This window comes from Salvia splendens, chromosome 19 (genome assembly GCF_004379255.2).
Source record: "Salvia splendens isolate huo1 chromosome 19, SspV2, whole genome shotgun sequence".
In the NCBI taxonomy this organism is placed as follows: Eukaryota; Viridiplantae; Streptophyta; class Magnoliopsida; order Lamiales; family Lamiaceae; genus Salvia; species Salvia splendens.
The window spans coordinates 21641684-21654952 of record NC_056050.1 but is presented as its reverse complement, the minus strand read 5'-3'; the positions used below and the strand labels follow the sequence as shown (position 1 = coordinate 21654952).

At 35.9% G+C, this 13269-nt stretch overlaps 2 protein-coding genes across 3 annotated transcripts; one reads left to right on the top strand and one right to left on the bottom strand.

The window, feature by feature from the left end:
* Positions 1 to 2146: 2146 nt before the first annotated feature.
* On the top strand, positions 2147 to 7203 carry LOC121779491 (cyclin-A2-1-like). Its single transcript, XM_042176817.1, has 12 exons — positions 2147 to 2340; positions 3276 to 3622; positions 3740 to 4007; positions 4526 to 4659; positions 4800 to 4892; positions 5546 to 5679; positions 5963 to 6038; positions 6126 to 6202; positions 6292 to 6325; positions 6412 to 6561; positions 6646 to 6780; positions 6873 to 7203. The coding sequence occupies exons 2-12, from the start codon at positions 3320 to 3322 to the stop codon at positions 6924 to 6926; spliced, it is 1458 nt and encodes a 485-aa protein (XP_042032751.1). The 5' UTR covers positions 2147 to 2340; positions 3276 to 3319; the 3' UTR covers positions 6927 to 7203.
* A 1997-nt stretch (positions 7204 to 9200) lies between these two features.
* On the bottom strand, positions 9201 to 12610 carry LOC121779490 (serine/threonine protein phosphatase 2A 57 kDa regulatory subunit B' kappa isoform-like). Of its 2 annotated transcripts, XM_042176816.1 has the most exons (3): positions 12297 to 12610; positions 10612 to 11777; positions 9201 to 9859 (listed from the first exon to the last, which is right to left on the bottom strand). In XM_042176816.1, exons 2-3 carry the CDS (start codon positions 11728 to 11730, stop codon positions 9521 to 9523), a joined length of 1458 nt encoding a protein of 485 aa, XP_042032750.1. In that variant the 5' UTR covers positions 11731 to 11777; positions 12297 to 12610; the 3' UTR covers positions 9201 to 9520. The 2 variants fall into 2 exon arrangements, with proteins under 2 accessions (XP_042032750.1, XP_042032749.1); XM_042176815.1 differs by having other exon boundaries at positions 10612 to 12610.
* Positions 12611 to 13269: the final 659 nt, after the last annotated feature.

Below are 13269 nucleotides of genomic sequence, written 5' to 3'. Positions count from 1 at the left end.
ATTGTTTTACTTGCAGAAAGACAATGATCTTAAAATGAACTATGTGTTGTCTAATAATGAACTATATTTTAGTACAGTTTTGCATTAAGAATTAGTTCTGCATATATCACAACCCATTTTCTCTAAATTTTAAATATATAGTCCCTATGCATCCGTCGTCTTTACATATAAACAATATATCTCAATGAAATGGACTAAAAAATCATAGAAATCTAGGCATTGTTATATATTCCTAATATATAAACTAAATTTTGATTTATTTATGTTTCTTAAAAGTACAAAATACATATAATGTCATGAATTTGAATATATTGTAAAGAGTCTAATAAATTTCACAATAACCAAACTAGTTTACAAATGAAACTATATCTAAATAAATTCATATACAAACGAAGAAAAAAGTTTGAATTGGTCTTCTCCTATATTCATTATAATTATCCATGGATTTTCTTCAGCAATACAATATGTAGGGATTTGAATGAATTTACACATATGCTATATTTGTGAAAATGCAAAATTGAAATCACGGCTGTCTTTCAAGGCCAATTAATATATTCTGGGAAATTAACCTCAATCTTTTTCGTGTGTACAACTGTACAAGGGATTGATCAAATCTATGAAACTAATATCGAATGTGAAATCAACAAACTATTTATTCTTCGAAGTTGCAAAAGTCATGCAAAATATACTAGGAGTATTAAACTTATTTTTTTAGCAATATAAAAATGAGAATGAAACACGAACTAATTGGTAAGATGTTTTTTAAATATAGGTGGTCTCAATTGCTATGTAAAGGAGAATACATTTACATAAAAATACATAATACTCCTACTATATTTTTTATTTTTTCATAAGATATTCATCTTTATTCAAAACTAAATTGTTATGTAAATGTTCCTATCATTAATTTTGAAGGACTTAAAATAAGTGTATAAAGAAAATGTATAAAATACAACTCATACTGATGTTTTTTTCTGCGTTCAACCCACGCAATATGCCTAGAGATTCGAGTCATATTAGATGCTTGTGTGTAATTTCGAAATTCAACTTACATGTTATCAAAGATACAAATTCAAGTAGTTATTCACAGTGGCGTATCCAGAGTTTTTGATTTGGGGGTACGAATTATATGAAGAATAATTATTATAAATAAAATAATATTGATTATAAAAATAATTTAAATAGTAAGACTTTTTTTATATGAAGTAGGAGTTGTAATAAAAATAACACTCCATCCATCCCATTTTAGGAGTCTCGGTTTACCATTTTAGTCCGTCCCACATTAGGAGTTTCGATTAAAATATTCCATAAATGGCAATAGGCTTCAGTGGAGAGGCATTATGAGCGACGGACCACTGGAGCACCAAGCTTTTATGTAAATTGCTAATAAATGTAGTATTAATATAATGAATTTTGGGGGTACAGTTGTACCTTGTTCCCACTTCTATACGCCATTGGTTATTCACTAGCCCAATATTTCATTTCTCTAAAGTTACAAAATTTATAAAAACGATAAATACATTTTCGATCTAAACATTCATTATAAAAAATAAACCATAGATACCATTAAAATTATCATTTAATTCGTTTTAACTTTCAACCGTTTAAAACTTTCAAAATTTAATTTACACATGAAATTTGATATGCATAACCATAAAATTACGAACACTAAATTCCATTGCTCCAAAAATTTAACATTGTTCAACATCAATGATAAAAAAAGAAGCAGATGCTAGATTAGTAAACCAATCAATTATTTTCATCATTGATGTTTCAAATATAATTAAATTTAGGCAAAATTCTTAAATCAAAACATAACATGGTAAATAGTTTTCCCAGCTGTAATTTCCAAACATCACAAATGAAATTAAAATCCTACCAAATGATTGAAGAACCTACATAAATTGAAAAGGTGATAGAGCACGGCATTTAATTAATATTTTTCTAAACGTTCCTACCATTTATTCAATGATTCCTTATTAATTTCCTTCTTTTAATTTTTATTCCGTTTTTGTTGTTAAGGATTTTCAGGGATGAAAGAAAAAAGAAAGTCGTGGGGGTAGCAAAATCAGGTGTGGAGGTAGCAGAAATGTATTCATGGAATTTGAGTAGTTTTGAACTGTGGCTTGCCCGCTCTCACGCTACGCTCCTCACTATAAATAATCACTTCACTCTACACATGCTTCTCCTTTTCTCACCCACACTGACTCGCTCAACAACCCTTTGCATTTCTGTATCGACCGCATTTTTCGTTTGATGATCGATCTGCTCCAATCGAGAGGCTAACGCTGCTCTCGTAGCTCCGCAGCTGCAGTAGTGAGCTCGGTCCTCCGATTTTATGTGCGTCTCTTTTTTTTTTCTTTTTTTTTGTTTCTGTATCGGCGTTCATGGAATTTAGGCATTTTTTGTGTTTATTTAAGTTTTTTTTCTGTGCTAATGCTTGATGTTTATGCACATGTTCGCGTTAGTATGAGTGTTGCGTTTATTAGTTTTGTTCGATTTTAAATGTAAATGTCGTTACTCATTTTTTTTTGTGCTCCAGCACTGTTTTTGAGCTCTGATTTGAAATTCTGAAATATTTTGCTTAGATCTGACTTCGGGGCTCGATTTTCAGTTTTGCATTTCTGGTATCATCTTGCGCTTCGTGGAGCTTTGTTTTGCTCATTTTGTGTTTCTAAAATAGGCAATGTGAGTGAAATAAGGAAGTTACCTTCGAAAGTTTGGGGAGATTATTTGACTGGATTAGAGTTGAAATGAATGAGATTCTATTGGATTGTTTAAATAGAATTATTTCTCTTATCACAGATTTGATATGTAATTTGCGTAAAATATAACCCTAACATTTTTGGAATTGATAGCTGTTGTTGCGTTTTATGCTTATCAATTTGTTATTTCAAGAGCATTGACTTTAATTTTGGTAAAAAAATTGATTTGTTTGACTTTGCAAATCAATGTAAAATGTGGCACTTGAGATTTTACAAAGTTTAGTTGATTTTCTTGTTCTATGAATTATTTCATATTGATTCAAGCTCAATTATAAAAAAAAAGTGTAATTTGCTGCACGCGTTTTTGGATGGTGAATGTAATTTCTCCATAAACTGAACACAATTACAAACTCAGAATAAAATGGCAAGAGCAAGAGAATAAAGCTCCGAATGCTAATATGATGAAATTATGAATTTTAGACTGCTTATATTTGAATTTGAAATATGCTCTATATCGTTCGGCTAGGTTATTTGGCTTGTTTTAACTTGCATCCTTTGTAATCATTGCAGCAATCATGAAGGCATGCTAATTTGGTTCCACAAGCTTTTATTCAATGAAGCATGCACTCATGAATGACGAGAATAGGCCATCCAACCTTGGGGAGCCTACTGCAAGAGTCACAAGAGCCCGATCAAAGTTCTTAGGCTCATCGAGCGGATTGCCACCACTATATCCTTCAGCAAAACAAGATGACAAACGGGCCTCACGAGCAAGCTTGAAAAGAGATGCACCGGACAAATCAGCAGGGAGTTCAGCTGCTTGTCACCCGAATAAGAAAAAGGCTGTTCTTAAGGATGTAACCAATGTCAACTGCGAAAAGTTGTACACAAACTGCATCAATGCAGCGAAAGGTCAGGTGAGAACGATACCACCATTTTTGTGGACATGTGACTGTAATAAAACGTTTAAACCACTCTGTCACTTGTTTCTCCTTCCCTCTTTGATCAATATGTGGAATACTGTCTTTGATCAGCCTATCAGGCAGGACAGGAAAGGGTCTTTACAGAAGAAAGGAAAGGTTGAGCCTGCTTGTTTTGCTAAAGGTTCCAAGGTGTTGGAAGTTAAAATCGAAAACATAGTGGATGAGGTAAAGCTGGAGGGATCACAGGATACTTGTCCTGCTGTAGACTTGCCAACAGAACAAACTAAAATTACAAATGAAGTGTCAGTTGCAGCAGGTTCGAGTCCTCTGAAGATAGATTCCATCCAAAAAATTTCACTATGGGGTCCATCTGGTAGAGGTTAGATTTGTACCTAGCTTTTCAATTTGATTATCGAATGTAAATTAAATCTGCATTGCAATTTATGACAAATAAAATGTGTATATTTTTGGGAAACTTTTAACAAGAGTCCAGTGACATGCCAAGGTAAAAATTGTTTAAACTACATAATCACGTACATAGCTTGTATTGTAGCCAGTACAATTTACTTTTTTATTGATGAGGTTGGTACTTATATTCAATACTGTTAAAAGATTACTGAAGCAAGACATTTACAGAAGATAAAAAATGCTAGTATAACCGAAGTGAAGATAGAGATAGCAGCAGACTGCAGTTGTTTAAGTAGTTTAGTCACATATATTTATGGAATATTTATGTACTCATTATGGTGCTCAATACTTACTTTAAGGAGCAAATCTAACAGCACAGAGGTTCTAGAAATCTATTGTAGTTTAAAATTCACTTGATGAACTGTGAACATATACTATGTTCTCTGTACTTTTGCCTCCACATCTGACATTTTCTGGTTGACCATGCAGATGAAGGCAAGCTTTGCATGAAAGAGGAGAGCTTAGAAGCTAAGGGAGTTATTGATATAGATTCAAGACACAGGGACCCACAGATGTGTAGCCCCTATGCAGCTGATATATATACTAGTTTATTTACAAGACAGGTTTGTTAGGTCTCACAGATTGACTAAATGCTAATAAGCATTTCTATATTATGTGGACGGAGTAGAAATCCTTTCTCGTAATCAGGATTTTTTGGAATACTTCTTTATTCCATTATTAATTACTCTTGTACTTCTCTCAGGTCGACCGAAAGCCTTCACCGGATTACATGGAAAAGTTGCAGCGTGACATCACCAAGGGCATGCGGGGTATTTTGATTGATTGGCTTGTGGAGGTAGTTTGCTTACTCTTGTATCTTTGAGCACTTTATCTATGCTATCTATCACCATCTTTCCTTTGTCATTATCCTGCACAAATTTTAATGTAGGATACGTTAGACGTTTATTTCAAAATCATAGAATATGCCTTGCTGCTGCAATCAAATCTACACCTTTGCCTCGTACTGTCACCAACAAACTAAATTGTTATTTGCTACTTGCAGTTTCCTGTTCATACTAGTGGTAAAATACCAGTATTGCAATGGGACTTTTTCTGAAATATGAACATGTGGTTCCCCTTTCCTCATCTTTGTTTGAAGTTTGAACTTCTTTCTTCAGATTTTCAGTTAAGTATACCTTGTGACATTAAGTTCTAGCACAAGGAGGCAGTGAGAATTCATACATCTTTCCCTTTTATAGTCTTAGCCAAAGGTAAAGGAACCTCCAATCCCACATAACAGAGAATCTCACCTCTAACAATTTAGTGAAGGGAAACCAAAGTAATTTCCAAAGCCATTTTTAACTGTTTTATCATTTTTCATTGCTCTGTGACTGCTAGAATGTCCTGCCGTTGATCTTGAAAGATCTGAGTCTTTTTGTCATCTTTTTTCTTGTTTCTTCTTTTCTTTTTGCACTTGCATGCCATTTCATGTACACTCCTCTTTCTCAGGTTTCGGAAGAATATGAGCTGGTTCCTGATACTCTCTACCTCACTGTAAATCTTTTAGATAGATTCCTGTCTGAGAATTACATTGAGAAGCAAAAGTTGCAACTTCTTGGTGTAACATGCATGCTAATTGCATCGTAAGTTGTTCATCATAGAATATTTACTTTAAGAAACAAGGACATGCTAAATATGTGGGTTTTTTTGTTACATGCAACTGTATTTCATTATCCTTTCAAGGCACCACTAATATTATAAGTGTTGGGGGTCATTAGATCATTTTCATTCAATTATATATCAAGGCAGTAAATCTAGTAATTTGTCGACACCTCATGGAAGGAAGTCAGAAGATTTGGTTTCCATGTTTTGTATGTCTAGAAGTTCTTATTCTTCTATTTATATACTGCTGATTATTCTCTGTAGGAAGTACGAAGAAATTTGTGCACGTCGTGTGGAAGAATTTTGCTTTATCACCGACAACACCTACAAAAAAGAAGAGGTACCATGAGATCTACTAATCTACTCATCTCTCATTCTTGATATATTTAAATTGTTACATGTGCATTGACTTTGAGTGACACGACAGGTGGTGGAAATGGAAAGCCGTGTTCTGAACCTCTTGAAATTCCAATTATCCGTTCCCACCACAAAGAAGTTCCTCAGGTATCCACATTAACTCAGCAATCATCATTGCTTGGTTTTGTTTCGGTGTGCTCACTGTCTTCAAATTTTTATCTGCTTATTCATTGAAGGAGGTTTATTCAAGCAGCACAAGCTTCTTATAAGGTAGACGAAACAGACTTTAAAAAAGTTGTCACACTTTTTTAAGAAAGAAATTACTTCAGCTTGACTAAACTGCTCCCATTTCTCAGGTTCCTTCTGTTGAGCTGGAATTCCTGGCAAATTACTTAGCAGAACTAACTCTGGTCGAGTACAGTTTCCTCAAATACCTTCCATCCATAACTGCTGCCTCTGCTATATTCCTAGCTAGATGGACTCTTGATCAGTCAGACGATCCATGGGTTCGTTTTCTAATGCCACTTAATTCCTCATTCCTCCCATTTTCGAGTTCATCTATCAAAAACCAATAGAATTACCTTTTGCAGAACCCGACTCTGGAGCACTACACGAGGCACAAGGCATCAGAGCTGAAAAACACAGTTCTAGAACTGCAAGTATTGCAGCTGAACACAAAAGGAGGCATGCTCAATGCCATCCATGAAAAGTATAAGCAACCTAAGGTAAAACACAAAACAAACCCCATTCTATCCACAAACAAGTTAAGTTACAGTTGCATTCGTTTTAACACACTGTGGGGTGTTGTTCGTGACAGTTCAAGTGTGTCTCGACTTTGCGCTCACCAGAATCTGTTGAGTCACTCTTCTAAGCTTAACAGAGCCTCGTTTCCGGGTAATATTTATTGCAGCCAGCTGACATGATAAAAAAACACCACAGCCACCGGCAGATAAGTAAGTGGGCGACTAATGGATGCCGTCCCCATTCTTTACTCATACTTCTTGCAGCATCTCTCACTCTCACCATTGATGTTGTAAACCAATCAGCTCTGGTGCTTCCAGAAATGCTTTTGTAATGGCAAGAATGATATGAGAAGCTACTAATTTATAAAAGCACATAATGCCTCTCAGCTTTTCTTTTCGACTTAATTGTGAGAATTCTGGTAACTTGGCTTTAGCTTCTTGCTTCTTGAATATGTCTCTCAACATCTTCATCATTACATCAATGGTGATAATTTATTCCTAGTAAATTGACTCTCTCTATCTTCCCTCTCATCTCAAACCTACTGCAAAGAAATGCCATTTTTTAGATTTGTCATCACGTATATTAGAGATTGTTGTTGCCTGCAGTCAAACAGCATATTTGGTATCAGAATTTTGTTTTCTAATCTTTGGTTTAGTGTGTCAATTTTTGCATCTACCAAAGTGTGTAGTCTTTCAGTGTAGAATAATGATGCTTGGGAAGTAAGTAGTTGAAAATTAGTTGCATTATAGTAGTTAGATGCCAAATGAGCTGTACAAGCCGTTGGCATTTCTAAGCAGTGAGTTCTTATGTTTTACCGATTGGATTCTCGATGGCCATTCTCTGATCCTGAGCTTGCTGGAACCACCATACCAAGCAGTGTCAGAGTGGTCTTCCGGCACCTATGTTGGCACCCCAAAATCACTATTGAAGGAATGCATCGCACAATTGTAGGCAGAAATGAATAACTTCCTCAGCAATCGTGCAGATTCATTGAAAGAGTTGAAGGACGAATTGACGATCTTGAATTCGCAGTGAAATGAAGTGCTATCAACTTTGGAGGATCATGTTGAAAAACAACTTCTCCAGCATCCATGAAAATTGAAAATTTGCTATTAAAGTTGGAGGATCACGTTGAAAACAAATTCTGGGGCATCAACGGAAGCAACTATTGCAGCACGCAAGAAGAGGTTTGATCGAATGGGAAATCTTTGTCGAAGCAGCTCAACAGCAGCAACTGTTTCTCCAGTCCCATAGCAGAATAAAGAAGCATAACACAAACAGGTATGGTCTCGGACTACCACAATCGATACAACAATGTTGTTGGAAAAGGTTAATTCGAAGAACATTATGTTGTGAGCCTTTTCATTAGTTGACTGAAGGATCATATGCCAAAAAAAGGGGTTAGATTTTTCACACCTAAATCTCTTACAAGAGTCATCTTTGAGTTTTAGAGATAATAGTTATGATAATGTGAAAGAATCTATGTTAACTACACCTATTATCACTCCACTTATAACAAGAATAAGATAGTACTCAAAAGCATTGAATTTGCAGGAGAACAATAATCACTTTCGAAGGAATGTTCTACAAATTGCTGCAGGGATGGATCTATCATAATTCCAACCTCGAGGACAAGTTGTTTTAAAGGAGGACGATTTGATGGTCGGGAAGTTAGTAGTTGACAGTTAGTTGTGTTATAGTTACACTCGGTTAAGTAGTTAGATGCCAAGAGCTGTAAAACGGAATGTTAACTGAATGCCAAGAGCTATGAAATAAGACCATTCTTCCTTTTTTTTTTATTATATGCTCTATTCCCTCAAAACTCAATGAGTTCTACTATTTTTTTATCAATTGAAATCTCCATGGCCATTCTCCGATCACCGGTGATCCTAAGCTGCCGGAACCGAATCACTCCGAAGCCATTTACACAGAATATTTGAACTATAAGTGATTTTTGTCTAATAGTTTTATACAGTAATTTTTAAGTCGACTTCCAACTCAAGGATTACCGAAGAAATAAAAGGAAAAAAATAAATTGCTCGAGTTGTCCTCTAGTTTTCAATGTCATCCATTATTATCGAGGGGAAATGCATTTAGTAGTAGTAGTACTACTTATTTGGATTGAAAAAAAGTTTTGCATTAATGTTACCTTTATATACTAGGAGTATAAATCAATGATATAATTCAATACATCAATTATTTTTGTAGTCCAAAAAATACATAAATGCTAAGTACTCAATTCTATTAACTCTAGAATCTAGATATACCAAAAAAATTTCTGCTATTAATGGGCCACAAATTTAATAATCGTCGAAGTTGTTTGTATACTGTATCACTGAATTTCCTTATCCACTTAATTCAGAAATGAACAGTTATGAGAGAGACAGGAGAGGAGAGGAGATGATAGAGATGCAAGATAATAATTATAATTAAGTTGGCCAAAAAAGGGTAGGAAAACAAGAGACAAATGAGAGAAAAGAGGGGAAAAAAGATAAATAAAAGAGACAGACTAACAAACAACAGTTAGTTTAGTAAAAATACTAAGGCAGAGACCCTTCTGGGGAGAATAGAGATAAAGATAGAGAAACAGAGCTGCATCAGCAGATTCAGATTAGGGTTTGTAACAACAACAGGCTGGGCGTCCTTACCAATTCCGACGCGGCTCCTTCTGGTTTCCCCCACCACAAAAACCCCCAAGGCAAATAGAATCATCAACCCACTCTACACTAAGCTTACCAGAACTGGAGTCCTACCCGTTACTGGTTGGAGACTTGCGGCATTCTCCAGTCGCTCCCACACTTCCTTCCGTCTCTCCACCTCTGACTTTTTTCGCGCCCGGTCCTCCTTGTAATTTGCAATGCAGGCCACAATCAGCGTGTCGTCCATCTCAGCCAGCATTCTTTTCACGTTTAGAGTCAAGTTCAGGACGGCATGGTTCCAGTGGTGCTCTGAGTTTTGTTCCAAAGCTGGGAAAATTATTGGCACTATAACTTGCCGGTTGTGTGCTATTAGGTTCACAACTTGATCGTTGTTCCACAGGAAAAGAGCTCTTTCGGCTACCTGCATAGGAAGGTAGAGGTCATTGTGTTATTACCAACAATGTATGTATAAAGACGGAGTGTTACTCAAATAGAGTAGCTCTTGAGAGAAAAAAATGAGGGTTCAAGAACAAACAGAGTCATTTTGAAACATATTTCTCCAGAACCCTATAATAAACGAGTGATAAGATCTCCACAAATAAAGAAGAGCAACAGTTAGAGCTGGAGAATGACTCCCGTTGCCACTCATATTTGAAGTATGAACACCAAACGAGATCCTAATAAGCACTTTGTTTCATCCTCCACAATCCATAACAGGGAAACTGTCTAAGCTCATTACGTTTTACTACTTAGGATTTATCAGTAGCATCCGGACCCATTCGCCTAAAAATTTCAAACTCAAAATATTTTTTTTCTTGCCACTTGTTAAGCGTTTTAAGATGCCCTAAACTAGATTAGTTCTTAGATATGACCCCTTCTAATAACACCCCCGTCTAAAATCCTATTGAATTTATGGCCCCTTCTAATTCCAGGGAAATAGAGTGTAAGCAGAGCAACAAGCTTCAATACATAAAAAATGAGGATCCACAATAAAAGCAAATAAACGTGGGCAAAGCAAGCTTAGCAGTATTCGGAAAAAAACTGCTGCTGCCCATAGATCATGGAACCAGAGACATAGTACAAGCAAATGCTACTAGACACAACAAAACAATTACACATATCACTATCATGTTTTGAACCAAACACCAAAAGACAATGAAAGAAACCGTGTACCTGAAAATGGTTGTTATTGATGCAGTGCCCAAGACGCCAAAACAGAGGAACCATGACCTTTTGAAACTCAGCCATATTAATTATTTCAAGAATCTCCTCCAATTGACCCAAAAACATGACCTCCTTTTGGCTATTCGTGACGGGCCAATATTTCAAAAGCCCTGTAATCACACAACTAGCCAGCTTCGGCTCCTTCTCAATAAACTGACTCACACAATATGACAGCTGCTGAAAGTAAATCCCCAATGACTTTGGCTTGTGCAGAGGAATCAGTGCCCTCGAAAGAAATATCTTGTGTTCCTCTTTTAGAGGCAGAGCGAATCCGGTGATCACACTCCCAAAAATCTCCAACAACTCTGCAATCCCATTATGTTTCTCCGTCTCAAATACGAATCTATAGAACACACTGCTCATACACTTCCTTATAAATGGCCGATGAACCATAAACTTCCCATATATCCTGTGGAGAATTGCCTTCAAACAGTCCCTTTCTCGGGGATCCTCTGAATCAAACAAGTCAATGATTCTCAGAATAAAGGTGTAATTTATATACTTCTTGGCGACTTTAGTTTCCAAAGAGGGTGAAGTTACAAGCTTGAGCATGAAATCATACACTATCTGCAAGTGCGACCAGGCCGGATCAAATGTTGGCTCGTCATCATTGTCATTCTCACCTGAACTCGAGCTACTAGACCGCGTACTTGGTGGGAAAACACGAAACAAGTTAACAGAACACATCTTGCAGGATGCTAAAATCGCGGGCTCTGTGAATTTCGGGGGGTTCTGCGATACAAAATCAAGCAGCTCAAGCAATGTGGCTCGTTTAAGCTCCTTTTCTTGAACATTCTTCATGGGATCAGTGAAATCAAACACTACACAGCAGAGACTCAGCTTACTTATGAAAAGATTCATCTTTTCTGAGCTAGGGACATCCTTGAAGGCGAGCAACGGCTCGATTCCAGCAATCACACTGGCCGGAAAGACTGCAGCCGAAGCTGCTCTTTTAGCAGCAGGCCCGCCAGCAGACGACGAATTTGGCCCCGGGTTTGTGTTTCTTGGAGAATCAGACTCCGATTTCGGAGGCTTCCGAGGCAATTTACCAAGAATTTGCTTCCACATTCTGGGTTATTGAGTTTTTTTCCAAGGAAAAGTTGAAGAATATAGCTCTAAAGAAAAAAGACTGAAACTTTAGGTTTCAAATTAAAGGAATTTTGGAGTAAAGCATAGAGAATGAAAGAAAACCTAGCCCAGAAACATAATAACAAATTGGGGATCTGAGGAAAAGCCAGCCCTAAATTGAGATATCCTAATACAATCGCATAAACTACACAAATTACAACCGAAACTATAAATTCACCAATGCACACCAAAAATTCCTCAGCTGCATCCAACCAGAATCCAATAAACGACCCTCCGAAGCAGAAACCATAATTCAAAACTCACAAAGATGGCTTACATTCATTCATACATATATCTGCATGTATAATTGCATATCTTCCTTTTACCGGGTTTACAGACAAACTGAATCAATCCTTTCAAAGGGCTAGAAAAAAGTCGATATTTTTAAACAGAGAAACCTAGGATTCCCCAAATTGAGGAGAGGGGAAATGAAAAGGAAGAAAAAATGGCAAAAACCACAAACACACATGCAGATTAGGGGGGGAAAAGTTGGGATCTTCACTTACACATATACATTGCATTATTATATAAGTGCAATAAAGGTGCCTGCGTTCGTGGGTGCCAAAGACCTAGGAAAATTGCCATTGATGGGCTGTGAAATCGTCAATTCAATAATTTCATCACAGATTTTTTTTGTCTGTTTCAAGAATTCAAAATGGGAAGGGTAGAAATTAGAAAACAAATTGGGAATTGGAAAAATGAGAAATGGAAATGATGATGATGATTGCGCTTTTTCCACAGTGATTCAGAGTGCAGATCCACCATCATCCATGACATAGGAATTCGCCTTTTTCTTAACTTGTTATGGTCCACTCTTTTCTGAAATGTTCCTAATTTCATTTGGGGGAAAACCATTTTCTTTTTCACCATAAGCTTTTTCACTTTTCTTTTTTTACTCCAATGTTTGTTGTTTTATTTCATTGAATGGGAGTATTTATTTACTGTGTCATACTATGTCTTTTTATTTAAGTTACTGTTACAATTAGATGTAGATTCTAATTTACTATACATTGACGATAAAAGCGATGTTTATTAATCACGAGTGTATGTCTGTTTCCATGATTATGGATGCACTTACAATAATCACTTTACAAGCATACTAAAACTAATGATTGTTTATGGGTAAAACTATATCTTGGGACTCCGGCGTGGGTTGTCAAAAATCAAAATAACTCAAAAGGTTAGGCTAAATGAATATGAAATTGAATTACACTAAGTTTAAATCTCGATTCACTTAATTAGTTTAAATCTCGATTCACTTAATCCAAATGAGTTTGTCTAAATAATTACCCCAATTCTAATTTAGATTGAATTAGTTTACTTTGACATATGATATAAGCATACACAATACTAATAATATTTTGGTTTATCATTGAGTCTTGGGTTTAAATATGAAATGAAAATACACATAAAACATAATTCGACAATAACCAAGTTTTAGAAACGGTATCATAATTGATGATAAAGAAAATAATTAAG